Source organism: Xenopus laevis, chromosome 3L (genome assembly GCF_017654675.1).
Source record: "Xenopus laevis strain J_2021 chromosome 3L, Xenopus_laevis_v10.1, whole genome shotgun sequence".
In the NCBI taxonomy this organism is placed as follows: Eukaryota; Metazoa; Chordata; class Amphibia; order Anura; family Pipidae; genus Xenopus; species Xenopus laevis.
Genome location: NC_054375.1, coordinates 53,601,504 through 53,628,965, shown reverse-complemented (window position 1 = coordinate 53,628,965; position 27,462 = coordinate 53,601,504). Strand labels below are relative to the sequence as shown.

Below are 27,462 nucleotides of genomic sequence, written 5' to 3'. Positions count from 1 at the left end.
CACCTTCCGCTATTCCCAGCAAACATACTAATGGCGTACAGGCTCAAGGGAATACCAGGTGTTCCTGCAGGTAGCCAACTACTTCTGTCCAATACTTGGAGATTAGTGGGCAAGCAAGTCATACTTTGACAATGATGTTCTACTAGAAATCATTATCTGTTTGTTGTGTTCCTTCATGCCACCATTTGGCCACCAGTATTTTCTGGGTGCTTCCATACTGAAATATTGGTTATGCCAGTAGCTACTGAGTTGTCTGCTGAGGTTGAAAAATGAGTACTAAAGCTTCAAGTCCCAGGGACATAGAGCCTGGTTAATTTGGGGCTGACAATTATGGTCTGGGTACTCTGGGCCCTACAGTGGCTGCTCTACTTCCTCTTGCCATACCCTTGATACACCCTGCATAATCCCTAATTGTACCAAACTCCACCGACTCCTGCCTCGACTGCCCCTTTTCAGCTGGCACATCACTCCTTCTCAGGTCCCATCTGCCATGGGCAATCTGTACCATCTGCACTAGGTCTGGGATGTAGTATAGGCCCTGGCATTTCAGGTACATAGAGGCCCAAACAGCCTCACACCAGCCCACTAAACAGTGACATGGTCTATGGCATCTTCCAGCAGCCCCTCTAGCATTTGCCACAATCCAGATTGCCAGTCTGGGCCTGGTCTGTACCCCTCTGATTGGATCCCCCTAAATGCCAATAGCTGTCCCTGTGGATTGCCTCTTCTCCGCTCACTTTCCACCCCTGATATAATCACCCCCACGATTGAAGTGCCTTTAGGGTGGTGGCACACGTTATGAATCGGGGGAGATTAGTCGCCCAGTGATCTTCGGGCTACAAGACTGTGAATCGCCGGCGGGTGGCTTAGGTTTCTGAAGTCGGCTGAAGTTTCCATATGAGGCAACTTTGGGTGACTTTGAAAAACGAAGCGCTACATATGCCATGCCGACAGTGCTTCAAATTCTTGCCAGCAGGAAGGCATTTGGGGAGATTAGTTACCCGAAGAAGAGATTTGCCGCTGGGCGACTAATCTCCCCCGAATTTTACCGTGTGCCACCAGCCTAATATTTGACAGCCAGCAGCTAATTGGGGAGCTTTCATTTTGTCTGCAGATTTGAAGGGTTAAGGTGTTTTCAAAGTAATAGTTTCAATAAACCAATATATTATCATTGATTGTCATTTGATACCTGGATTTTTAGTTTAGATCTAGTGGGGACATTAGTCCATATGCATGTATGTTTTGTGGTTGAGACAGCCCCACTCAGTGTAGTCAATTTATTGTTTTGGAGATAAATACTGGTTAGGACCATAGCATTTATGGCCATGATGTGGACATTTACATAATGTATACAAAAATGACTACCACAGATATTATTATTTGGGAATACTTTCCCTTTAATAAACAGTATAAATGGTACAACAGAGGCTAAAAAAGAGAATAAAACAATGCCCCATGTTTTTTTATTTGTAATGCATACTAGGTTTCAAATTAAGAAAAACAAGTGAAGCAAAATACACAATGCAAATGGACATTTCCAATTGTTAGGAATTGTAGCCAAAAAAAGAAAAAGGCAATGGAACCATATACATGAAGGTTTATACCAGACAAGTAAAATATTCTCTATGGCAGCTAAAAAGTGCAAGGACCTTACCACCGGGCAGGTAATGCAAACCAGCACTTCCATACTCCAGCTCTCTGCGTCTTTTAAGAGCTGAAAAATCCAAAGAATGCAGGGTGCTATTTTATTATAAACCTTCATCAATACAGTGCTGACATATTATATAGAGATTATATATCATTCACGTTAGTCCCTGCACCAGTGGCTCTTACTATCTAAGGTCCCTATCACATTTGCCCACAATAGAGCCAATCTCCTCGGGTCCTGCCTATATGTTTACTATTATTTTCCTTTATTTATATAGTATTGGCATGTTATACAGCATAGATCTTTAGCAATCACATTTTCCTCTGTCCCAATGGAGCTTCCAGCCCGAGACCCCTACCATGCACACTATAGTTAGTTTCATCAGGAGCCAATGAATATGCCTGTATGTTTTTGGTGCACAGGAAGAACATAGAAACTCCAACCTGACAGTGCCCTGGTGCAAATCAAACTCAGGGACCCATTGCTGGAAGGAAGTATTGATAGCCGGGGTGCTTAGAATTAAAGCACCAGGTTTATTATGACTGTGACAGTATAGTGTTATCCTTTAACCAATATGGTTAAAATTGAATTAATTTTTTGTTATAAGACAGAGCAAAATCCTCACGAAATAGAAATATCTCCTTTTGTAGAAAGTACAAAATTGGCAGTCCCTAAAGGGATTTTCAAGCCAGCTTGATTGATATCTGGTTGTGCTCCTACAAGATATTAGTCAGTAGGGCATAGGCTGTCTAATCTATAAGGAGTTGCAAAGTCTGAAGTATATGTGAAATACTAATATTGTGATGGCCAATAGAAGGCTCAAATACACAAATATATAGTTTGCTTGTCTGTCCTGCAGCTGATGGAAAATCTCATCAACTATTCGTTACGTAAAATATGTATACGTGGCTCTATCTGGCACAGGTACCACAATGCACCAGCACCAGATCAGTACAAAGTATATCCGTTGTATACCTGTCACACACTGAGAAAACAGGGGCAGGTGACTGTCGCACATAAAATTGAAAGAGCTTTAAATGGCACCATGAATAGAAGGTAAGTACATTAAAGTTGTCTGTAAAGGACTTAACCATATATCATTTCACCTCCAGTCAGGCGTATTTAACATTCATGAATTTGATTGAATTTACAGCATGTCAGAACAAGCGGTCGGAAATCTGTACATAATATATATATATATACATAGGACCCTAGAGAAGTGTCAGACAATCCGTGTTGGTTGTATCCAGTGAGAGTTCTTTATTCTGTACATCAGTGTGTGTTTGCCACAGAGCAAGACATGTGGAACTACAGCAGTAGACATATTTGGCAACAGATTCGTTTTCCAGGAATGAAGAATACAGTTTTCCTTTCAATCACCTCGTAAAAGTCACTGTAAGGAAGAAAAAAAAAAAAACTCATCTAGAACAAAAAGGCAGTCTGAGATAGAGGTGGGTGCCTGGGCACATGACACCTAGTGATGGCAGCAGGAGTACATCGTGGAATTTCGCTTTTGATTCAGATCCACACCTTTTGCCTCTAGAAGAAAAAAAAAACGCATTTAAAAAGCACACTTGTAATTAATAAGAAAAAATATAGATTTTTGGTTTAAATGGTTTATGGATTTAATGATTTATCATTATTTTTCTAAGGTTGTTGAACCTCTGGGCTACTGCAGCAAATTTATGGTGTTATTTAATAAAAGGCACTAAGTTTGCACAGGAGCAATAACACATAGCATTTACAGGTCACCAGTTTCTAGTCATATTCTTTTTCCTTCAGATGGTCCCTAACTGCTGTGCAGGGAAACAGTCATACTTTCAAAAGACTGGGGAGCCCACCCCAACTTACTTCCCAGAACTCGAGCAGCTTTGTTTGTTTTCCCTGTAACAACTGTGTAGATTTGTATCCACAGACCCAGTGCAGTCTGTATATGCTGATTATTAAAGGACCAGTAACATGTTTTTTTTTTAAAAAAAAAAATTTGTTAGTATAGAACGAAAAAAAACCACAAAGACAAATTAATTTTTAAAATCGCTAAGTCTTTATTAAGAAATCTTACCTAAACTCTGCTTGCGCTCCTCTTCGGGGATCCATCGTGCAGCGTTTAATTTCTCCTCCCTGCCTTCCTTATAGGAGATAGCCAGGGAGGAGAAATCAAGCGCTGCATGCTGGATCGTCGCCGTGTCGCCTTTCCTGAAGAGGAGCGCAAGTGGAGTTTAGGTAAGTTATTTCTTAATAAAGACTTATTTGTCTTTGTGTTTTTTTTTCATTCTATACTAATGAATTATTTTTGAAAAAAAATTGATTTTACTGGTACTTTAATCAGTCTTGCTGTATCAGCTTCTATGGCAGATATTATTTGACTTGTGCGGTTTTGATCATTTATGACGATCCCTTAGCTTAACCTCCCAACTGAAGCCCAGACCGCACTGAGCATGTGCGAAGTCTTGGTATTTCAAAAGATGTTTAACAAAGTTACAAGATGACAGCCCCCTGTGCCAACTTTTAAAACATAAATCAATTGTTTAATTGGGCTTCTGGTGCAGTAAGTTCATGTTTATATTTAGTATACAAAATACAGCATTTCTAACATTATTCTATTTTAGACTTTAGTTGCCCTTTAAGGCCTCTTTGAACAGGCAGATTATTCCTCCTGTACTGCTTGAGCTTTCTTTGGATTCTAAAGCAATCTGAATACAGTAAGACAAATAATAACTTTTGAAAGTTGATACTACTGTATGTATGGCTCTGACTTTGTTTGGATTGGGTGTTGTAATGCTTTGTGTATGCAGTAAGACAAACAAGCACCATGCATGGCTGCCCTACTTCCACTAAAACAGCCATGTTAGTTGTTTAATTTCTATGTCAAGTAATGTCACACACAGTGCTTTCTAGTCTGCAGGTGGTCACCTTTCATGCAGGGGATAAACTGTCTGAAAATACCCTTTGATTCAGATCAATGCGGATCTAATTAAATTGTGGGAAAATGCCTTATTCCCTTGTTTAGGCCAAACTGCCACATGCATAATCGTCCCTGGAAGAGCACTTAGAAGGCATTAAATCAGCAGCTGGGAGTCCAGAAATATAAGGACCATGGTGGAATTCCTGGAACAGGGAACTCCTCCTTTCTTTGTCTCTTGGTAAAACCACTTAATTTTTGTAAATAAATATACAGGTATGGGACCGGTTATCCAGAATGCTCAGGACCTGGGGGCTTTCCGGATAACGGATCTTTCAGAAATTTGGATCTTCATTCCTTACATCGGTTAGAAAATCATTAAATAAACTCAATAGGCTGGTTTTGCTTCTAATAAGGATTAATTATATCTTAGTTCGGATCATGTACAAAGTTCTGCTTTGTTCTTACAGAAAAAAAGGAAATAATTAAAATAAATTGGATTATTTGGATAAAACGGAGTCTATGGGAGACAGTCTTTCCGTAATTCGGATCTTTCTGGATAATGGTTTTCCGGATAACAGATCCCATACCTGTACCGCGATTTGAACATAGACATAGACATTTGGGGAAATGGTCCATTAAAGGATTTCTGATGAGCCATGTAACTTCTAGTTATGTTAGTGATCCCACTCACCTGTTGGACCATGCATAGAATTAAAGTTCACACAGTCCTCGGCTACTTTCTGGAAAAGCTCATCTGTAAAAGAGAAAAACATCAATCAGAGGAACACTGACAATGTTCGATTCCGGGCAGCATTTTGTTTCTGTATTTAGACCTGTGCAGCAGGCGCAGATTTAAAAAAATATTAAAAAATAAAATCCCTTTGAACTTGGCTAATGGAAATATATAAGTGTGAAACTATACATTGACTTTGTGTGCTTTCCAAGTTTCTCCAGAGGTGTTACTTGCTTAGCTTGTAGTTTTAGCCATACCTAAACTGCCACTGTCTACCAGCCCCTGGCTAAAACATTCTTAAACAGACTTCTCATTGTATTATAGGTTTCTAATAAGAATCCAGAAGTGGGCACATCCTAAGAACCAAAGGGTGTGCTCTGATATAATTTGTGACTGTGGTTAGCCAGACAGGGCTGTACAGTAACAGAAGGGACAGATACAGGTACCTTGGTGTTCTCATACCTTGTAGAAATGTACACACACTAATATGCTATTGTATAGATTCTTGTGCAGAATGATGTTAAACTATTACAGTAGTATTGTAAAATATATAACAATATTATAAGTTGCCGAGGAGTTTCATGACCGTATAAAAGCCCAAGGCTGAAGGCTTGAAGTGACTTTAATATCCTGATAATTTACAAGTAACGTGGAAATTTGCCGCAAATTAGCGCCAGGCGAATTTTTCCAGAACCACATGTACAGTTTAGTGAAAGAGATGAACTTTTTTAAAACAAAATAATTTTCTTCCATTTTCGAATGTCCCCCTTTTTTTTTATGTACCTGGTTGACGGACCCATTATTTTCCAGTCGTGTGATTCTAGCTCAGTCTCACCAGCCAAAGAATAAATTGCTCCTTTGTTTAAACATGAAGATGAAGGAATATTAAAAGCATATGCTTTGTTTCCCAGGATTTAAACGACTATAGAACATGTGGGGGCCGATTCATCAAGCTCGAGTGAAGGATTCGAAGTAAAAAAAACTTCGAATTTCGAAGTATTTTTTGGGCTACTTCGACCTTCGACTACGACTTTCATTCGAACTAAAAATCGTTCGACTATTCGACCATTCGATAGTCGAAGTACTGTCTCTTTAAAAAAAACTTCGACCCCCTAGTTCGGCAGCTAAAAGCTACCGAAGTCAATGTTAGCCTATGGGGAAGGTCCCCATAGGCTTGCCTAAGTTTTTTTGATCGAAGGATATTCCTTCGATCGTTGGATTAAAATCCTTCGAATCGTTCGATTCGAAGGATTTAATCGTTCGATCGAAGGAATAATCCTTCGATCGTACGATCAAATTTTCTGCGCTAAATCCTTCGACTTCGATATTCGAAGTCGAAGGATTTCAATTCCTAGTCGAATATCGAGGGTTAATTAACCCTCGATATTCGACCCTTGATGAATCGGCCCCGTGGTGTCTCAAAACACACCCCAAGCTAACAATTGCCTGGATGCTATGTCTAAATCAATCAATTTAGATTGCAAGCTTTACTGAGCAGGGTCCTCTATATCTCCTGTATTAATCAGTTTTTTTCTTAGGACTGGTAGAGGGCAGCAGGCCTGGACTGTGGATTGTGGCAAACGCCAGAGGGGCTGCTGTAAGATGCCATAGACAGTCACTATTTAGTGGGCTGGTGGGCAATCTTCCCTCAAATTCCTACTCGGCTATGTGTGGGAAAAAAATTAATTTGTGTGCTCATTTTAAACTTTTGTGCGCAGGTCAGAATTAATACGAAATTTTGTGTTTTCACACAAAATTTGTTGTGCGCATTGGCCTCAAATTTGTGTGTACACACAAGCGCACACCTTAGAGGGAACATTACTGGTGGGCGACTGTTGGGCCTCTGTGTACCTGAAATGGCAGGGCCTGTTTTTGCCAGTCCAGAATGAAATACACTGCAATGGGTAACTATAAACAATGGACTATATAAAAAAAAAACACATCAAAAAGTAAGAAATATAGAAATTTTTTCATACTCACCGTAATTTCTATTTCCAAGTCACTTCCATGGCAGCATTCACCAACATGGGTTAATCCCGCCTATCAGGTCACTGGACAGGAAAGAGTTAACGATCGGTATAAATACCTTGCTCCTCCCAGCAATCCTCGTCTAGTAACAAGCTCCAGAAGAAGGGAGGGAAGTTGGTGAATGCTGCCATGGAAGTGACTTGGAAATAGAAATTACGGTGAGTATGAAAAAATTTCTATATTTCCCAAGTCACCCATGGCAGACAATTCACCAACATGGGATTTCCCCAAGCTTAAAGAAGGGAGGGACCATTATCGATCAACCAAAAAACTTTATTTAGCATGAACAACAGATTGCAAAATCTTTCTTCCAAACTTTGCATCTTGAGACAACATCACATTCAGTCTGTAATGACGAATGAAGGTACAAGAAGATGTCCACCTCGCAGCCTTGCAGATGAGGTCTGGCGGGGCCTTGGCTTCCGCCGCCCAGGAAGTAGCCATGGCTCTTGTAGAGTGAGCCCTCAGGTCCTTAGGAATCTCATTGCCTGTCAACCGATAAGCTAGAGCAATGCAGGAGACAATCCAGCGGCCAATCGTAGATTTAGCTGGTGCCATACCCTTTCTAGGGCCTCTCGGAATCAGGAATAACTTGTCAGATTTTCGCCAATCCTTCGTTCGCGTCAGATAATGCGAAACGGCCCTCACCAAGTCCAAAGTATGCCATTCTCGCTCCTTGTTAGACTTTGGAGACGGGCAGAAAGAAGGTAGTGTAATTTCCAAATCGGCATGAAATTGGGAGATTACTTTTGGAAGAAACTCAAAAGATGGTCTCATAATCACTTTGTCCGGATAGACAACTGTGTCTGGCTCTTTTGCTGACAAAGCAGAAATCTCACCAACCCTGCAAGCTGAGGTAATAGCGACCAGAAACAGGACTTTCAACGTCGCATGCCAGTCCGAGGCTTTCCGCAAAGGCTCAAAAGGTGAAGACATTAAGGCTCGTAAGACAATCGTAAGGTCCCAAGGTGGAACTCTGGATTTCTTGAAAGGACACACCCTTCTCATTGCGTTGAAGAACCGGTTAACCAGAGGCTCCTCCGCCCAGGAATGACCACACAATGCAGATAATGCGGAGACTTGACCTCGCAGGGTGCTTGTGCTAAGTTTTCTCTGGAAACCCACAAACAGGAACTGAATCACCTGTTGGACAGTAGGATCTTTTGGGTCAAACTTGTGTTGTACTGCAAATTCTGCGAAACACTTCCAGACCCTGTAATATTGAGCCGAGGTAGAAGCCCTCCGAGCCTTCGATAAGAAATTCACCAGATCTTCCTGGAAACCATATTCTGCTAGCCTCTGCCTTTCAATTTCCATGCCGTCATGCCTCGTAGACCACTGGGCCCTGGGATAACAAATCCGGCTGAAGAGGCAGTCTCAGAGGTGGCTCCACTGCCAAACTCTGCAGGAGCGGAAACCAAGGGCGTCTCGGCCAATACGGAATTATGGCTATGACCAAGGCTTTTTCGACATCCACCTTTTTCAACACCCTCCAAATCATTGGAAAGGGCGGAAAAACATAACCAAATATCCTGCTCCAATCCTGGAGGAGTGCATCCACTGCTTCTGCCAGAGGACATGGTGCCCTGGAGAAGAACCTGCTGCACTTGTGGTTTTTGTCCGTGGCCATAAGATCGATTTCTGGCCTTCCGAACCTCTGTACTACGCCTTGAAAGGTTAGCAGACATAAACTCCATTCTCCTGGTTGCAAGGTGTTGCGACTGAGAAAGTCTGCCTCCGTATTCTGACTGCCTGGAATATGTAAGGCTGTCAGCCCTTCTAGATTTTCCTCTGCCCACGTCATTATTGGGGCCAGTTCTTTTAGCAGTCGGGCGCTTCTGGTGCCACCTTGCTTCTGCACATAAGACACAGTTGTAACATTGTCTGACTGAATCTTTACCCAGGCATGTAGAATCTTTTCTGAAAAGGCCAGCAATGCCTCTTTCACGGCCCGTAGTTCCAGAATGTTTGAGGAGACACCCTGCAGGTTCCAATGACCTTGAACACTGCGGCCTTCCAGTACTGCACCCCAGCCTCTCTCTGAAGCATCTGTCGTGATCACCACATACGGGGGGTTTGCGAGGACCATCCCCTGAGTCAAATTTCCTACAACCAGCCACCAACTTAAACTGTCTTTGGCGTCCTCTGAAACTACAATTCGTGAATTTAGTTTCAACTGTCTTGAAGCATTCTCCCTAAGGAAGAATTGTTGGAGAGGCCTCATGTGCCACCTGGCCCACTTCACCATCTGGATCGTAGATGCCATGAGACCTAGGACCGACATGCATGATCTTACTGAGACTCTTTGTTGTTCTTTGAACTGTCTTATTTGTCTCAATATATGCTGTATCTTTTCTTGAGGAAGTGAAACTATTCCTTCCTGCGTATCCAGGTGTGCACCCAAGAAGACCATCCTTTGTGACGGAAGTAAACTGCTCTTCTCCCAGTTTATTACCCAACCGAACTGTTGGAGTACCAGGATTGTTCTGTCCCTGAATTTCAGAGCTTCCTCTCTTGATGAAGCCACCAACAGAATGTCGTCCAGGTAATGAAATATAGGCACACCTTCTACTCTTAGAAAAGCCACGACCGTGACCAGGACTTTCGTAAACGTTCTTGGGGACGTTGAGAGGCCAAAGGGAAGGCAGGTAAACTGGACATGTTGACCTCTGAAAGCAAATCGAAGATACTTCCGGTGTGTCTTGTGCACTGGTACATGGAAATATGCGTCCTTCAAGTCCAGATTTATTAGCCATGATTGTGGAGGAACTGCTTGTAGGATGGACGTCAGTGATTCCATTTTGAAGCGCCTGCAGTTGACAAACTGATTCAGAGGGCGTAAATCCAGTACCGGTCTGAATGCCCCCGAGGCCTTCCGGACTAGAAAGAGCTTCGAATAGAAACCTAAGCCCTGTTGGGACTTCGGAACCCATTCCACTGCCCCCGAGTTCAGGAGTTGATCTACATACTCCTGTAACACTTGGTCCGAACCTGGTACCTGCGGGACTGAAGACATCTTGAACACATTGCGAGACGGCACCCTGTGGAACTCCAACTGATATCCTTCCTGAATCACCCTCAGGACCCATTGGTCTCTGATTTTTGAGGCCCAGACCGCATAAAAGGATGTTAGACGTGCCCCCACTCTGCTGGTCTGAGCCGGCCTGATCTCATTGCTTCTTCTCTGTATGGCTTGAGCTGAAAGTAGAACTTCTCCTATTGGGAGGCCTACTTTCCCCCCTTGTGGGCTTCCAATTCGTCTGTCTTCCGGCAGTCCTTCCATATCTAGGCTGTCTTGAACCCCGAAAGGACCTGTTAATGGGGGAACTAGGCCTCCCCCCTTGACGCCTGAATCTCTTCTCCTGCGGCAAAAATACACTCTTGCCCCCGGAAGCTTTCTTAATGATGGAATCGAGTTTCTCACCGAAGAGCATCTCTCCCTCAAACGGCAACTGACATAAATTCCCCTTAGAGGCTGAATCCGCCAGCCATGGCTTCAACCACAAAGCCCTTCTTGAGGACACCGAAAGTGCCATAGTTCTTGAAGCTAGATGTACCAGATCTAGAGAGGTATCTGTCAGGAAATCCACCGCTAGTTTCAATTCAGACAACATTTCACGTAACCCAGACCTTTTGACATTAGAAGAAATAGCATCTTCCAGGTTATTCAACCACACCTTCATAGCTCTTGATGTGGAGGTCATAGCTACTGCCGGTCTACAAGTTGCTCCTGCCGCTATAAACGTCTTCTTGAGGTTGGTTTCGATCCGTTTCTCCATTGGATCACGGAAAGCTGCTGCATCATCCACTGGCAGCGTCGTCTTTCTTGCCAACCTTACCACCGCAGCGTCGACTTTAGGCGGATTGTCCCACAATTTAGAGAAAGACTCCTCCACCGGATACTTTTTTGCAAACTTCCCCTGGATAACAAACTTTTTCTCTGTTCTCTTCCATTCAGAGCTGATGATTTCCTTAATTGAATCATGCACCGGGAAAGTCACCTGTCTTTTCCTGACCGATGGGAAGAATTTATCTGCTGAACTAGACTTAGGTAGCTCTTCCGAAAGACATAGCGTCTTCCTTACTGCCTTTACCAGATTCTCTATCGCTGTAGGATCAAATGCAATCTCTTCCTCAGAAAACACTTCTCCCTCCTCTGAGAGTTCTGAATGTGCGTCCCCTGGAGAATACAATTCTTCATCTGACACATCCGATAGAGACTCATATGGCAAATCTCTGACCCTCTTAGCTTTCCTCTGTACCCCAGAGGTAGAAGCAGTAGCCTCTTGCATGCCTTGTACTACAGCTTGCTTGATGATGGAGACCAGAGCATCCCAATTGTGGGGCTCCTGAAGGCTGAGGGTCTGCAGACGCTACTGGGTCCGTAGCTGAAGCCGCTTTCTTTGAGAGAGTAGGCTCCCCTTTCTGCAATTCAGTTGACATATGTAGGCTGAAAATGGAAAAGACAACCATCAGCCACTAATTATCGTTCTCTCTCATTACATCCATATATCCACAGCCAGCTTACCTAGGACCTTTGAGCTGAGATCCTTTTCCAGAGCCAGGCTGATCCATAGTAACCTGTAACACATTATTCCATAAGCATAAATTCAATTACAAAAGCAAGATTCCACTGGAAAGGCACTCACAGTCTGTAGCCGAGTGAACCAACGCTCTCCAACTTCCGGCGAAGTGTACTAACACATCCAGCCAAAACGCCAGCCTTGCACACACTGCCAGCGTCTTCTTATTGCGTCACTTCCTGACGCCGTTTTCCCGCGCGTCAGTCCGGGCGCGCGCGTCCATTTCCGGGCGCGCGTCTTCTTTGAGCGCGCGTCTTCCGCGTGCGTCACTTCCGGCACGCGTCACTCCGTTCGCGTCAACTCAGGCGCGCGTCTTACACGCGCTTCCGCGTCCGTACTCGACGCGCGTCCGCGTCAGTATTGGCGCGTGTGCTCTTCCATGGAACAAAACACTTTACCCAGCCTCGAATCCATCTGAAACGGCTGATCCTCTGGACTGCTTCATCCTCCTCTCTACCTTTAGGAGGGAATTCTTACAGCAGCTCCAGCACACAACCCTGCCCAACGGGTTCTTCTCACCACAACCCGTATAGGGTGCACTTGGAGGCATCAGAGGGGAGAGAGAGAGAGAGACCCACTCTGGTATGGTAAGCTTAGCAGCCTTTTAGCCATCTGTAGCAGCCTGTAGCAGTCTGTAGCAGCCTGTCGTGACCTGGACAGGAAAAAAGACGAGGATTGCTGGGAGGAGCAAGGTATTTATACCGATCGTTAACTCTTTCCTGTCCAGTGACCTGATAGGCGGGATTAACCCATGTTGGTGAATTGTCTGCCATGGGTGACTTGGGAAATGTTGTTACAGATGGTCTGTAAGAAGCTTCTTTTTTGGAGTGTCTAGGCTATGCAAGAACAGTCTTACTATACAATAGACACTATAGTGATTATGGTGCCCTTTGTCCTTTTTAGCAGTTTATGTCATGTGAAAGTGCTTCCCATTCACATGCAGTAAAACGGTTAAGCCAAAAGCAAACATGGTCAGATGTAGCGCCACAAAGGAAAATCCTGGAAAAATCTGTTCAAGAGAATGCATACCATGGCCCTTAAGGCTACATTAGTTAACACATGTAGAAGTATGACCTGCATAAAACAGACTACACACTTAACAAAAAGTTTCATTTAAGGGCAACCATACTCTGCAGCAAGCAGGTTGGGACTTATAGGTCACTGCAGTTTCCTCTGAGAAAATCACAGTACAGCCTGCTTTATCTGCTTCTTTGGCACAGCGTCCCTGGACCTATGAAAGCTAAGTGTGTTTCAGGTGTTTTTTTGGGCCCTCTTACCTACCTGTGCAGCCTAATGCAGGTAGCTCTAAAGTCAAAGCTTTCCCCTTAAATTGGTGCCCAAGCAGTGTTTTCCACTTGTGGAAAAGACAAAAACAGTGGATTTGTGTGATAGCCATCAAAGAAGTTTGTAATGGAAATAACAAAATGAAATAATAATGTATTTTTGGAGAAATGTATTAATAAGTGTGGTTTTAGAATTAAATACAGAATTATACAAAAGGTCTATATTATGTTTGAAAAATTGAAACCCAAATCCAGTACAGAAAATGCTTACCCACATTATAGGTTATACAGTCTCTCTTGGCACCCCACTTAAGGTGTTATAAGCCTGGTTGACATTAACCCAATATAAATGCATTTTTAGGAAAGTAAAAGTTCAAACATACAAAAAAATGTAAAAAAAAAAAAAAAAAAAAAAGGACATCTTTACTTACCGACACTCTGGCCAGTTTTACTAGATGTCTCACAGACTTGAGCTTTTATCTCTGCAAACACATCATCATAAGAAATAGGGTTATAGAGAGTGCTTCACAACTCTAAATAGTAAATGAGATATTTAGGCACAAGTCTACATAAGGGCAATAGCACAAGGAGATTTGTTGCCCACGAGCAATCTGCACCACTGCTGGTGACAAATCTCCTGAAAATCCCTTGCTATTCACTGGTCTACTAGCCACTAACTAAAATCTGGAGTACACAATGCTGGCAATAACTTCACTAGCATAACAAATATATTCATCTACAACAGAATAAGGTGAAGTTGTACTAAACCACAAGATACATTCAGAGTTCTAGTGCCAATATTTCTATGAGCATATTGGCCCTTTTCTAATTAGTGGTTGCTGCCTTGTTAAACATAAGATGGATGTGCTGGGAACTGAGTATACTCAAAATTCTAGAAGTCTGGTAGTTGAAAAAGGACAACTGTAGCCCCAAATCTAGTTTGTTCATTTTAAAACAGTAACCTAATTATTTACTTTAAGGTTCTTCAGTTTAGCGCTATGTAACAGGAGAACAATAGTAGGTGGTCTGCATGAACTGTTCATTCAATCAGAAATCCCTATCAGAAATAAGCTTGTGTTGCTAGAAAAGAAAAGCTTACCTTCGGCATAATCCTGAACATCATGGAAGTCCACCTGACGCAGGCTTTTATCATTTTCAATTAAGTCACTTTTGGTACCACAAATGTAAATCCGGCAGTGCTGTTAATATAAAAAGATCCATAAATGAGTTCCTGTACTGCAATAGGAATATGTTGCTACCATTATGCATAGGAAATGACTGTACAAACCTCCTCAAAGTTCTGCAGCTCATTCACCCAGAATCTGACTCGATCAAAACTGCTGGCGTCAGTGAGATCTAGAATGGCAGAAAGAATTGCACATTAATAGGCATAATAGTACTAGTCAGTAAGTGTCGGTCTAACTGGGCTAGTAACCACTTAGCCTTCCCCACAAGGTTTCAGATTTTTTCCAGGTGTTAGAGATGGAAATTTAGCATTAGTGAGAACATAGCTGGATGGTCGATTGTTTCAAGCCAGCACTGCTCTATTCTTCACAAGAGGACCAACACACTCATTAATAAATGACAACAGCCATTATATACTTTTAACAGTGCAGAAAATGACCAAATCCTTACCATAACAAACTATAGCTGCTTTGGCCCCTCGGTAATAGATGCGACTCATGGCTTCATAACGTTCAGAGCCAGCAGTGTCCTGAAAGCACATATGAGTTTAAGGACATCAACACTGTGTTTGCTTTGACTTCATTTATTATACAGGTACAAAATGCTTACCCATATTCCCAATGTTAGACTGCGCCCATCCACATACATAGTTTTGGCAACAAATGCAGCTCCAATGGTCTGAAATAAAAGTTATGATAATGAATTATATCAAATGAATGGGAACATTTTTACATAGATAGTTGAGAATAAACATACATTCTGTAGGACACTTTACAGGCCTGAATATTATAATCATATTATTATGTATAGGAACACCACACATAGCATAGCAGCCATTTACCAGTATATCCTAGTTAAAACTATTTCTGCTATAGGTTTGTGCATAATACCATTCATAGTACAATTCACAACCTTGTCTTTAGTTGTTAAAATGCAATTTTGAAAAGGGGGTTTCTGCTCTGTGACAGTGGTTACTTCCTCTGGCCATCAGATCTTTTGCCCTACCCAAAAAGTTCTTCTTACAGTAGCAGAATCATTATATTCACCCACCATTTCAGGCATAACTTTTATCTGCAAAATAGTCGATCCCTTTACTATCCTGCCGCTGGTTTTAAGGAACAAATAAAAATGTCAGAATCAGCAGGAAGTGTTGCTTGAGTGTTTCCAGCTTTTTTTCCTTAAAAAAAGACCATTTCCTGCGAGGCTGATTACTAGTCATGTGACTATCTCTGTATCATGCATCCATCCCTCCAGCATTTACCATTTCTATAGTCATGTGAACCTTAATCTAACATTAACCAACATAATTATTAAGTATCAATCAAATGGGAGGCTTACTTTTAGTCTGACCTTCCAGTTTAATAATGCTAAATAAATCACCCCTATAAGTGCAGGTACTAAAAAGTTCCAAGGGACCTTCCAGTCTAATTATGCTAAATAAATCACCCTTATAAGTGCAGGTACTTTAGAGTTCCAGGGGACCTTTTAAATCAGTGTCATAACTGGTCGGCGCCAGGCTCCCCCTAACTCTGAGCCTGCAGGTAGGATTGTAGCTGGGGAGGGGGCCCCCAACAAACACAGGGCATGATTCCTCAATGGTTGCACCAGTGATTTAAATCATTGATACCTTGCAGCAGTGCTGTCCAACGCTTTCCCTGCTGTGGGTCAGTTAGCTGGCATGCTACATTTGAAATCAAACTGAAGATATCATACACAGCAGCCTACAGAGGCCTAAGTAGAAAGAGGGTCATAAAAATACTCTAGAGGGTCACATCCAGCATGCAGGCATCCAGTAAACAGCCATGCAGGATGTACCAGCCTATATCAGGGAGCGATTAGAGCACTTTCTATGACTGAGAATTCCTGTACAGTGGACCCGAGCGCTGTATACCATGATTGTGCTACATCAATAAAGGATACTAATAAATCATCTATTCTCCAATTGGAACTGCTTAGACATATCTTCATACATGGGGGTAATAAATACTGGCTATGCATCATCATTGTTAATGTTTATGTAGCCTTTAACGCTAATAGCCAGATGTTTAATTATTAATGCTTATGTGTGGGTCATTCTGTTAACAACTATGTGCCATGATAAGATATACACGTACTGAAAGTAAACTAAATAAGGAAAAATAAGATAGTCCATGCAGATAGGCTGCCTTCTCTCCCAACCCTACACTCAGGGCAGATTGATTAACATCCATGACATCCTTCAGCAGATTGAGCTTGACTTAAAAAAGCAGAATGAGATTTTTTGACGCGTTAGCAGTTTTCTTTAAATTTTTTGCAGGTATTATTTTCTCATCATCGAAACATGTGAGGATCTCAAAGGTGCTGATGGGCTTACCAGCCATTACATTTTAAAAAAATAATTATATCTGCATGAAAATGCACAGTTGAGTGGTAGGCTGAAACCTGTCCTATGTATGCCATTCCAGTCAATGCTGAAATACATGGCTTGGCATTGTTTAGCATCGTCTGGTGAGACGTGTGGTGTCACAGATGAGGGTTACAGTTAAAAGCAGCAGAAGCCCTGAGGATTAGTGCAGTAATACAACACAGGGGTGATGTAATAACTGGTGCAATGTTTCCTCCAGGTCTAGTAATCTATAACAACTGCTTTCAAACAACAAGCTAGTAAATATGATATATGCTAATTGGTTGCTATGAGTTAATAGAACTTACTAGCCGTTATTACACTACTCCCAGTACAAAGTACTTCGGCACTAAGGAACTAAGCCCGTTGTGTTTAGTAAGCTTGACTTCCTATAAATCTTGCTTTTCAGGAATAGTCGTGTCTCAGAGGTTGGTTGCGAAAAGAATGCAGTTTCATTTCACTTTTGGTTTAATACAAGTATTGGCCAATTGTTCAGACTACGCAAGCTCTCACATTCTGGTAGGGTCCTTGAAGGAAGCGGTGGTGCACATATCTCTCCACAAGGCTTGTCTTCCCAACGGATTCTTTTCCCAGCATCACCACTTTAACGTCCACGCGTTGCCCACTCATGCTGCCCTCCTTGTTACCCAAGCACTGTGCCTTGGATCAGTAAGTGCAGTTGTCCAGTTTGGTGAGTGCCCAGGGGCAACGGCATCTGCTGAACAGAGCACAGGAGTTGAGATCGGCTGTTCTGTGATAGTTACAACATAAAAGAGGAACTTACACATCACTATCAAATTATTGGAGCTAGAAAGTTGCTATGAAACTGCCAACTTATTTTAGAAAAAGGTAAGTATATAAGAATCATCGTTGGTCGACTGTATGCAGTCTTCTTTAAAAGGCATTTAATAGGCACGTGTCTTCCCACTGTAACACTGCATCAGTAGCCAGCTCTCCTCCAGGCAAGATTCCATTTCCAACAATGCCTAACATGTTCCATGATTAACAGACCTGGAAAGAAGAGGAGGAATAACAGAAGTGTGCAAGGCATTGTGGGAATAAGAGGCTTGGCTGGTGGAAAGGATTTTGCATAGAAGGTATCTGCAAACGGGGAAAGCAATAGCAAAGGGCAGGCAACAAACTGCCTTCACCAGCAATTTAATTTACAAATAACTTTAGAATGAGCCACTTGGGGGAAAAAATGAATGAATCTACACTGGAAAGTTGCGTTGAATTAAAATGTCCTTTCATTATGCAATAAAAAGTAGAGGGGAAAGCAATCTCCCTCTAACTGCAACAGAAAAGTTATCCCCCATGAGGCAAGGGCTCACAAACAAAGTGAAAAACAGACATTTTGGCTTGAATGAAGACAAAACCCTAGGGATAACAAACACTCTCCCTGCTTGTTTGGTTACTCTCACCCAGGATACCATGAGCCATACAAACCATAATAATAATAACACACCTTAGGAAAGTAGGATAAACCCCTTGAACTAGTAGGGCGTTATTTATCTATCTATTAGTATCAGTCAATCTCCCCCACCACTTGCTAGTTCTATTCATGTGTATTCAGGCCAGTGTGCAGTTAACTATCATTACCACCCTCTCCCTCAGCGCCAGGCGAGGCTAGAATGCTGGGAAATGTAGTACTGCAGTAGCCAGACAGAAGATTTCAGCCATATATATATATATATATATATATATAATATATACATCATTTAACCTGATAGACTGAGCGATGTTACAAGCCCCGTCTTACAAGCGAAAGCTCACCCCTCTTTGTGTAGGTCACTAACGCAGCAACACAAATCTCATGGTGTAGCAGCTCCCACTGCGGCCTCTCTCATCTGTCACTGTTCTACAGTTGCCCCGCCCAGCGATATTATACCCCGCCCACCGCAAAGCCTTGCCGAGGGCTCGGCTCCGCCCTCAACTCAGTATCCCCGCCTACTACTCCTTGGCGTCTACTCTTTCTGCTCAAGGGCTCCAACGTGCTAGCGGAAGTACATGTTTAGCGGTCACGTGCCTGAGAGAGGTAGTTCGCGAGCCCGGAAGTGTCATGATGTCCTACTGTACCCTCATGGCGGCTCAGGGAAGATGAGAGTATCCGAATGAGGTGGGTAAACGGATGACAGGAGGGGTGGTGTCAGCTTGTGAATGACAGAGGCTGTAGAATAGTGATTCTATTTTAAAACAACTTGGAAATGTACTTGTGTGATGTTTAATGGTTTTCATCAGTGCAGGGCTATAGGAGCGCAAGACATGCACATAGTTTATTGTGGCTGCCTTAAATTAGTAGATTATACTACTAAAATTGGCTAAAAGAAAAAAAAATCCAGATTATTTTTTACCTGATCTGGGAGGAAATGAAATACCAGTGTTGCTTGTTGATATTTTATACACTGGATTGCTGGAAATTGATGGAGTCTTGATATGGTTGGCTTAAAAGGAGGGATTATAATTATTTTCATGCTTCACTGACATATTCCACAGTTTTATACAGATAGCAGATATCTTCCACAGTGGAGCTTGCAATCTACAATTCCTGTCACAGGTAGGGTTGCCACCCGGCTGCTATTTTACCAGTTTAGCCGGTAAAAATGATGGTTGATCCCAATGTTATTAAAAGGGAAAATAGATAGGAAGGTCGGTATTTTTTTTTTTCAGAAAATGTGACAACCCTAAACCTAGGAGAAAAATGAAGCTGCCTGTTTGGTTTCAGAGTGTGAAAGGAAACCTGGGAGCAGACCATCCAAACTCATTGCAGATAGTGCCTTGACTGTAATCAAACCCCATGCCTGTCAGGCTGTAATTCTATAACACCGCTCCTCTAGGCTGACCATGTTATAAAGTATTGATGAAGCGTCTGTCTAGTTTTAAAGTATTTGGTGCATAGGCAGGTATTGTTAGCATGTAGATGTATACTCCGTACACCAGGCAGTGAATAACATGTTCATCTCTTTCTACTTATTGTGGATGTAATGATGTGTTTTTTTGTTGCACAATTGGAAGTGGCTTCTGTTCATAAATTACATCATTAAATGAATTGTTCAGTGTAAAAATAAAAACTGGGTAAATAGATAGGCTGTGCAAAATAAAAAATGTTTCTAATATAGTTAGTTAGCCAAAAATGTAATGTATAAAGGCAGGAGTGACTGGATGTCTAATATAATAGCCAGAACACTACTTCCTGCTTTTCAGCTCTCTTGGTATACATTGACTGGTTACCAGGCAGTAACCAATCAGTGACTTGAGGAGGGGCCACATGGGTCATATCTGTTGCTTTTGAATCTGAGCTTAATGTTGAGAATCAATTATAAACTCACTGAACAGATATGTACCATGTGGCCCCTTTCAAGTCACTGACTACCTCAGAGTTATAGAGCTGAAAAGCAGGAAGTAGTGTTCTGGCTATTATGTTACACATCCAGTCACTCCAGCCTTTATACATTACAGAGTTTTGCTTAACTCACTATATTAGAAACATTTTTTTTATTTTGCACATCCTATCTATTTACAGTTTTTATTTTCACACTGAACTGTTCCTTTAAAAGTGATTTCCCTTTTTTTCTGTAATACTAAAACAGTACCGTGTACTTGATCCTAAGATATAATGAATCCTTATTTGAGGCAAGAATAGTATGGGGTTTAATGAATGTTTCAGTAATGTTTTAGCAGACTTAAGGTATGAAGATCCAAATTATAGAAATGTCTCTTACCTGCAAACCCCCAGGTCTCTACCATTCTGGATAACCGGTCCCATACCTGTACTTACTGAACCAGCACCTGTATTTTTTTGTTCAGACAGAAAGACGCTCTCCAGCAGCAAGCTGGCTCCAGACGGTTCCTGCCAGGATACCTCCACACCCCTTCACTACCAGCCTCGGATGGTTTCAGCAGCCTGCCCTGTTTGACACAGTGATTTCTACTGTGACTGGGAACAATGGTGAAGTATTTCTTAGGAATGAGTATCCTGAAAAACTCATGGGACCAAGTATCTGCTGCTTTTTGGCAGCGCTATCCAAACCCTTACAGGTGAGAATTTCTGCCTCTTTCTAAAGATACACAAGTGCTCTAGCAGTATGGATACATCTTTTCTGCACAGTTAAATGGCTAGTTCATCTTTAAAACTTTTAGTATGTTATAGAATGTTGTATTGTAAATAACTTTTCAGTTGGTCTTCATTGTTTATTTTTTTCCGGCTTTCAGACAAAAACTATTGCTCTATGAGGCTGCAATTTTATAATGGTTACTTTTTATCATTTATATTTCTATTACATCACTTCCCTACTCATCCTGCAGTCTCTTATTCAAACTACATGGCACTGTAAACTGGACCATAGCATCCATAGCTGCTTAACTTGCAGAGTGGCTGACAAAAAAGCCAACTCACAAAAAAAAAAAGCACCATTGCAAATAGAATGCCTACATCATATCAAAAGTTAATTTTAATAGTGAACCACCCCTTTATAATAAAAACCCGTAACGCATGTAGTATGTCTCTGTAGTACTGTGGCAGAAGGTAAGCCAGCTGAATGACATAGTCTGTCTGTAGTTTATTAAAGCGGAAATAGGGGTCAAATTTAAAAGCGTTCAACAGATTACAAAAAAAGAAATATATATATTTATTTATTTGTGGTCTGTTACTGAATCCCCAGTTCTGCCTTTAGTTCAAGACATCTCCCAGTGTGCACATCTCCTTTACTGCTTGGCAAACATTAATTCTAGCTGACCCATTCAAATTCAGTTTGTTTTTTTTAGAACACGACTGAGCCTTTTCACAGATGGCAAATACAAAAAAGAACCTATTGAAATTTTAATGACTGCCTACCTTTTCTTATATTAATTTGGTTGTGTGCTGTACTGCTTTCTGGGACATTTCTAAATCCAGCCTTCCTCATTCTGAAGCTGATGCAATGGGCTGTTGGATTAATAGCTTTCCGAACTTCCTGATTAGCCTGTAAGATCTATGTAGCAAAAGAAGTGTTCAACACGAAAGCTCCTTAGCACTCATTTGTTGACGTTAAAAGGCACATTCAACCCCTACAGTTTAGTTTTAAAGAGACAATTCACCTTTGCAAAGCTTAGTTTACAAATAGTAAACCAGAAATGAAATTTTTCCAAATGCGGTTTGCTTGCTGTTTTTCTACAATTTAAGTTTCTTAAAGGGGCTGTTCATCTTTCAGTTAACTTTTAATATGATGTAGGGAGTGATATTCTGAGACAATTTGCAACTGGTTTTAATTTTTTATTATTTGTGGTTATTTAGCTTTTTATTCAGCAGCTCTCCAGTTTGTAGTGTCAGCAATCTAGCAATTACCCTAGCAGCCAGCAAAGCATTGATTTGAATGAGAATTAGGGATGGGCAATTTTTTTCGCCTTGTTTTGCAGAAATTACGCCCATAGACTTGTATGGCGTCGTGCATCAAAAAAAATTTCGCCGTGCGTCAAAAATTTTTTGACACCCATAGACTTTAATGGGCATTGCCAACATTTTCCCCCGGCAGTGATATTTAAACGGCTCAAATTCGCCCATCCCTAATGAGAATATGGAATATTAATAGGGGAGGGTCGGAACAGAAAGATGAGTAATAAGAAGTAGCAATAACAATACATTTGTAGCCTTACAGAGCATTTGTTTTTTAGATAGGGTCAGTGACCCCCTTTCGAAAGCTAGAAAGAGTCGGGAGAAGAAGGCAAATAGTTCATAAACTATATATAAAAAAAAAATAATGAAGACCAATTGAAAGGTTACTTAGAATTGGACATTCTATAACATACTAAAAGTACACCTAAAGGTGAACCACCCCTTTAAGTGCAGAAGTATAGTTTAGAATGATGGAGGGGGGAGAAAATAAAATTTACTTTTTAAACTGTACATTTTAGAAAAACAGTAAAAAATTATTAAAAAAAATAAATAAAAAGTGACTGGAGCCATAGAAGGCTCAGGGCAATCTTTGCCTCATGCCCACCCACCCAACTCAGCCTCAGGTGGTCATCCTTCTGCATCCTTTTTTTAATAGTCTAAATAACTCATTCGTTCACTTAACCCCTGTGGTATTATAACTAGCCAATCAGTGATACAAATGTGCTATACCTATTTTACATTTCTATAGAAATGAGGGTAATCTTCATATGACTTCTGTTTTCTCTCCCTGTATTTATAGCAAACATGTATTAACTGAAGACATTCTGTACCGTGAGGTGACACCTGACCACAAGCTGCTGACCAGGAGACTTCTAACCAAGACCAATAGATTGCCCCGATGGGCCGAGCGCATTTTCCCAGCCAATGTGGCCCAAGCTGTGCATGTCATAGAAGATTCCATCATAGATCCTTTAAGCAGAACCATGACCACATATACATGGAACATCAATCATGTCTCGATCATGGTAAGTTGGATCTTTGTAACTTCTTTCTGTTTAGCGGCTGTGCGGTTCTTTTACTTTTACTCTTTTTACTTTTATAAGGCTCCTTAAAGGGGTTTTTCAACTTCAAACAATTGTTTTCCGTATATCACCAGAAATAACAACTTTTTCCAATTACTTTCTATTTTCTATGTCGATGTTTTTCTAATATTGAAGTGTTAAGTGTCTTTTTTTCACCTTCTAAAGCAGCTCTGGGAGGGGGGGCCGCCGACCCTCTAAACAGTTCTAAATTGATACATTTAGTTGATACATTTCTCATCTTTGTCCCTGCTGAGCAGAATCTCTGGGTTTCATTACAGGCAGCTGTTAGAATTGATACAATAGTTGCTAATACTCCACAGATGCTGCTGAGAAATATATCAACTAAATGTTTAGAGTCTGCACCTGAATTACTGAGCTGCCAGACTGAAACACCAGAGACACGAACATTCAACTTTAAACTTAGATTTTGGAAAAAAAGAATAAATAATGGAAAGTAATTAAAAAAAGTCTTTGTTTCTGGGGAACAATCAGAAATCAACTGAACTGAAAAAAGTGTTTGGAAGGTGAACAACACCTTTAAAGGAGAAGGAAAGGCTAAAATTAAGTAAGTATTATCAGAAAGGTCTATATAAATACACAAGTAAACCCTCAAAGTAATGCTGTTTTAAGCCCTCTGTCAAAAGAAACACCACATTTCTTTCCTTCTATGCCTAAGGCATAGAGGGGCAGACCATATTTGATTGACAGCTTAGATTTTCAAATGAGTTTGCAACAGCTATGAATGCTTTAATAAAAAATAGAGATTGGATTTCATGTTTAATTTTAAAAGGACTTTTATGATACAAGTCTTTGTGTCTGGGTGACAGGTCCACTTTAAACCAGGCACAAAAAGCTTCTTAGGGCCACCATGCTTCTTGTCTTTGATAGGAATGAAAGCTGTAGATCAAAAGGCACATTTGTTTTCAACCAGAAAACATGGCATATGAATGACATTGTGTATGTGGTTCTCTGCTAGCAGGAATGTGCCACCGGCTTTCATGTGATGCTTAGACTGCATTTAACCTACTACAAGTGCTTTCCTAATCTACTTTATCTAATCTGCTACGGTTGCCTTTTTTTAATCTACCAGCCTGCTATTGGCCCTTTCCTAATCCAGTCTGCTATTGGCCCTTTCCTAATCCACCCTACCTATGGTTTCAGCTCACGCCTGTCTTTGCAACAGAGAGCATTCTCTTCCTCTTTTCAAGGGAAAAATTACTCCCTTTTTGACACACACATTTGATCTTCTATTAAAAAAAAAACACACATAAACACTATCTGAACTCTGGAAATCAGAGGGACTTCAAGCCTCAGTAACAATGTTGTATCCAAATTTATGTTGTTGGCCATTGAATTGTGCATGTACTTTATTTCACTCCTGTCTTGATTCTCTTAATGGCTGCAGTCTGTGGAGGAGCGCTGTGTGTACTGTGAAAATTCTGAGAACAGTAACTGGACCGAGATCAAACGCGAAGCATGGGTGTCCTCCAAAGTGTTTGGTTTCACCAGGGCTATTCAGGTGAGCCAGCCAGATATATAAATCAATAAGTAGCCAATATGACAGTTTGGGATAGTGAATAATATTTTAGTGAATACTGAGACTGTTCTTGGGCCTAATTGGACAGATGAGTTTGGTTTACTGTACCATATGGTTGGCCCCTTAACCCTTAAAGGAACAGTAACATCAAAAAAAAAAAATAAAGTTAATTAAAGTAATACAAATATAATTCAGTATTTCCCTGCACTGGTAAAATTGGTGTGTTTGCTTCAGAAACTCTACTATTGTTTATATAAATAAAGTGCTGTGTAGCAATGGGGCAGCCATCCAAAGTAGAAAAGACTCCTTTACACAGCAGATAAGCTCTGTAGAACATAATGGTGTTATCTGTTATCCACTGTGCCATATAGCCTTTTTTCAATTTCTACACAGCAGCTTGTTTATATGAACTATAGTAGTGTTTCTAGAGCAAACACATCAGTTTTACCACTGCAGGGCTACAGTACATAATATTTTCATTACTTTAAAACAATATTTTTTTTTTTTTTTTGCTGTTACTGTTCCTTAAAAGGAAAACTATACCTTTGAACAATGTAGGTCTCTATAAAAAAAATAGTGCATAAAACAGCTCATATGTAAAACCCTGCTTTGTGTAAATAAACCATTTTCATAATAATATACTTTCCTAGTAGTATGTGCCATTGGGTAATCATAAATAGAAAACTTCCATTTTAAAAAATAAGGGACGCCCCCTCGTAGGATTCACGGTGCACACAAACATACCAAACAAACCATACACGTTAGGTCACATGAGCCAATTAACAGACAGAGTTCTGTCTTTTGCTTCAACACTTCCTGTTACAGTTAGAGTTGTAGTATTTCTGGTCAGGTGATCTCTAAAGCAGCGCACAGACCATCACGAAATGGTGGTTCAAGGCAAGAGATGTAAAAGGGCAACATTTACTTAAATATATATACCAGTTTGGTAAGATTCTTTAATAGGTCACTTAATATAATATAAACAATCTGTTGCTTAAATATTCATTTTGGGGGTAAAGTTTTCCTTTAACCTCCCTGACTCTCTGGTCTTTAAAAAAGAAACAAATTGGCCATATCATCACAATTGAACATCTTTATGCAAATGAAAATACCGGGGGCCTTATCCTTCAACAAGTACATAGGATGGATGGGTGGTGGATGGATACAGCTATAGGATTCTTTTCCACATAATTCGCAACTTAAGCCCATAAGAATGATACTTTTAACTATTCTTATGTCATAAGGCTTCTTTGGTTGCCTTTTGTGGGGGAGGAGGGGTTATGAGCAACTGTGGGAAGCAACACAACAGCAATGCACTATAAGACTAATTCAAATAAATTGGAACATGCTTTTAATTACTGTACATACACAGTGATCCATTGTTTACACAACTACATTTTGTGATTGTGTTAGAGGAAAAGGTCTAAATATATTTGGTTTAACAATGGCAATTCTTCTGTTTGTTTCCAAAGGAGTTTGGTCTCGCTCGCTTTAAAAGTAATGTGACCAAGGCAATGAAGGGCTTTGAATTCATTCTGGGAAAAATGCACGGTAGGTGGATAAAAATAAAGAAATGAAGGAACTGAAAATAAATAAATACCCAAAGGAAGACTATGCTGCATAGTTTTTTTTTTGTCCCACTACTTCTGCAGACATTTTATGAATAAGAGATGCTTTTTAGAATAACGGATTTATTTCCCCCTCATCTCAGGTGATGTGCCTCACAGGACCCTTGTTGAAACAGCGAAAGAAGCAACGGAAAAAGCAAAGGAGACTGCACTGGCAGCAAAGGAGAAAGCCAAAGACTTGGCCAGCAAGGCAACTACAACGAAGAAGCAGCAATATGTGTGAAGGTTTGTTGGCCCTGACCACGGGCTACTCCATTCAGGCACCAGAAGCTGGCAGTTATGCTGGGTTCATCTATCACCTGAACCAATGTCCACCCTACTATGACTAGAAATCATATTGTTTTCCTCTAGTTCCTTTATGATCCAAAAAGAAAACGAAAATGTGAATACAACGAATAACAAATTACTCTTTTCTATGCTTTAAATTATGATTAAATAACTAATTGAAATGCCTTGTAGTGTGTGTGTGTGTGTTTCCAACACCCTCAATTATGCAGCCCCAAACAATGTATAATATAGAAAAAGATATTGAATGAAACCGCTCATATTTAAATCCGTGATCCCCAACCAGTGGCTCATGAGCAACATGTTGCTCACCAACCCATTGGATGTTGCTCTCCATGGCCTCAAAGCAGGTGCTTATATTTGAATTCCAGGCAAATTTTGGTTGCATAAAAGGCAAGTGTACTGCTAAACTGAGCCTCTTGTAGGCTACTAGTCCACATAAGGGCTATCAATAGCCAATCACAGCCCATAATTGGCACTCCAAAAACTTTTTGCATGTTTATGTTGCTCTCCAAATCATTTTTATATTTCCATGTGGCTCATGGGTAAAAAAAAAAAAAGGTTGGGGATCCCTGATGTAAATAAACCATTTTCATAATATACTTTTCTTGTAGTAAGTGCCATTGGGTAATCATAAATAGAAAATTACCATTTTAAAAAAAAAAATAAGGACCGTCCCTTTGTGCACACAAACAAACCATACATGTTAGGTCACATAAGCCAATTAACGGAGTTCTGTCTTTTGCTTCCTCACTTCCTGTTACAGTTAGAGCTGCAGTATTTCTGGTCAGGTGATCTCTGAGGCAGCATACAG

The 27,462-nt window shown here is 40.9% G+C and overlaps 2 protein-coding genes across 6 annotated transcripts; one reads left to right on the top strand and one right to left on the bottom strand.

Annotated features, from left to right (window-relative positions):
• Positions 1-1,371: 1,371 nt before the first annotated feature.
• rab24.L (RAB24, member RAS oncogene family L homeolog) lies at positions 1,372-18,663 on the bottom strand. 4 transcript variants are annotated; one of them, XM_018251051.2, is made up of 9 exons: positions 18,522-18,663; positions 17,262-17,463; positions 14,975-15,043; positions 14,816-14,894; positions 14,469-14,536; positions 14,280-14,379; positions 13,612-13,662; positions 5,245-5,307; positions 1,372-3,187 (listed from the first exon to the last, which is right to left on the bottom strand). In XM_018251051.2, exons 2-9 carry the CDS (start codon positions 17,376-17,378, stop codon positions 3,123-3,125), a joined length of 612 nt encoding a protein of 203 aa, XP_018106540.1. In that variant the 5' UTR covers positions 17,379-17,463; positions 18,522-18,663; the 3' UTR covers positions 1,372-3,122.
• A 61-nt stretch (positions 18,664-18,724) lies between these two features.
• On the top strand, positions 18,725-26,815 carry prelid1.L (PRELI domain containing 1 L homeolog). 2 transcript variants are annotated; one of them, XM_018252233.2, is made up of 6 exons: positions 18,725-18,864; positions 20,553-20,783; positions 22,916-23,141; positions 24,604-24,717; positions 26,208-26,286; positions 26,447-26,815. In XM_018252233.2, exons 2-6 carry the CDS (start codon positions 20,692-20,694, stop codon positions 26,584-26,586), a joined length of 651 nt encoding a protein of 216 aa, XP_018107722.1. In that variant the 5' UTR covers positions 18,725-18,864; positions 20,553-20,691; the 3' UTR covers positions 26,587-26,815. The 2 variants fall into 2 exon arrangements, with proteins under 2 accessions (XP_018107722.1, XP_018107723.1); XM_018252234.2 differs by having other exon boundaries at positions 18,728-18,864; positions 20,557-20,783.
• The last annotated feature ends 647 nt before the right edge of the window (positions 26,816-27,462 follow it).

Excerpts from the sequence above, each read along its gene's own strand:
- rab24.L (XM_018251051.2), bottom strand. The coding sequence starts at position 17,378 with ATGAGTGGGCAACGCGTGGACGTTAAAGTGGTGATGCTGGGAAAAGAA. Across the intron at positions 13,663-14,279 it reads TGTTCAGGATTATGCCGAAG|AGATAAAAGCTCAAGTCTGT; the intron begins GTAAGCTTTTCT and ends ATGTGTTTGCAG. Across the intron at positions 3,188-5,244 it reads TTCTATGCATGGTCCAACAG|AGGCAAAAGGTGTGGATCTG; the intron begins GTGAGTGGGATC and ends TTTTTCTTCTAG.
- prelid1.L (XM_018252233.2), top strand. The coding sequence starts at position 20,692 with ATGGTGAAGTATTTCTTAGGAATGAGTATCCTGAAAAACTCATGGGAC. Across the intron at positions 23,142-24,603 it reads TCAATCATGTCTCGATCATG|TCTGTGGAGGAGCGCTGTGT; the intron begins GTAAGTTGGATC and ends TAATGGCTGCAG. Across the intron at positions 26,287-26,446 it reads CATTCTGGGAAAAATGCACG|GTGATGTGCCTCACAGGACC; the intron begins GTAGGTGGATAA and ends CCCTCATCTCAG.